The sequence below is a fragment of the Penaeus monodon genome, chromosome 15, assembly GCF_015228065.2.
Source record: "Penaeus monodon isolate SGIC_2016 chromosome 15, NSTDA_Pmon_1, whole genome shotgun sequence".
Classification (NCBI taxonomy): Eukaryota; Metazoa; Arthropoda; class Malacostraca; order Decapoda; family Penaeidae; genus Penaeus; species Penaeus monodon.
This window is the reverse complement of record NC_051400.1, coordinates 9,489,928-9,490,246: the sequence shown is the minus strand read 5'-3', so window position 1 is coordinate 9,490,246 and position 319 is coordinate 9,489,928. Positions and strand designations below refer to the sequence as shown.

The 319-nt window shown below is 48.3% G+C and overlaps 1 protein-coding gene across 1 annotated transcript in view; it reads right to left on the bottom strand.

The window, feature by feature from the left end:
• The window catches only part of LOC119581736 (potassium voltage-gated channel subfamily KQT member 1-like), a 16,549-nt gene that overhangs the window by 14,241 nt on the left and 1,989 nt on the right, over positions 1 to 319 (bottom strand). The window contains exon 3 of the mRNA XM_037929868.1: positions 29 to 204. Coding sequence (XP_037785796.1) covers positions 29 to 204 — 176 coding nt within the window. The remainder of the gene's footprint in view (positions 1 to 28; positions 205 to 319) is intronic.

The following is a 319-nucleotide window of genomic DNA, read 5'->3' as shown; positions in this document are numbered from 1 at the left end:
AACACACCGTTCACACACTCAACTTTACCTGTCTGTGGATGAAGACAACGGAGCCAAGGAGCCTCCACGTGCCACCTTGTCTGTCCACGTGCAACATGCGAAGGATCTGCAGAAATCTTATGCCTCGGATGGCCGAAGTCGCGAACACTTGTCCGTTGGATCCGACGCACAGTACCACTACCGACGCAACCACCACTATCAGATCTGTAGTGGTGGCGATGGTATTAGGTGTATTATAAAGGTGAATGGTGAACCTCACCACGGTTAATGGTTAATGATTCGTTAGTAATAACAGCAATCGATTAATTAGGAAACCACG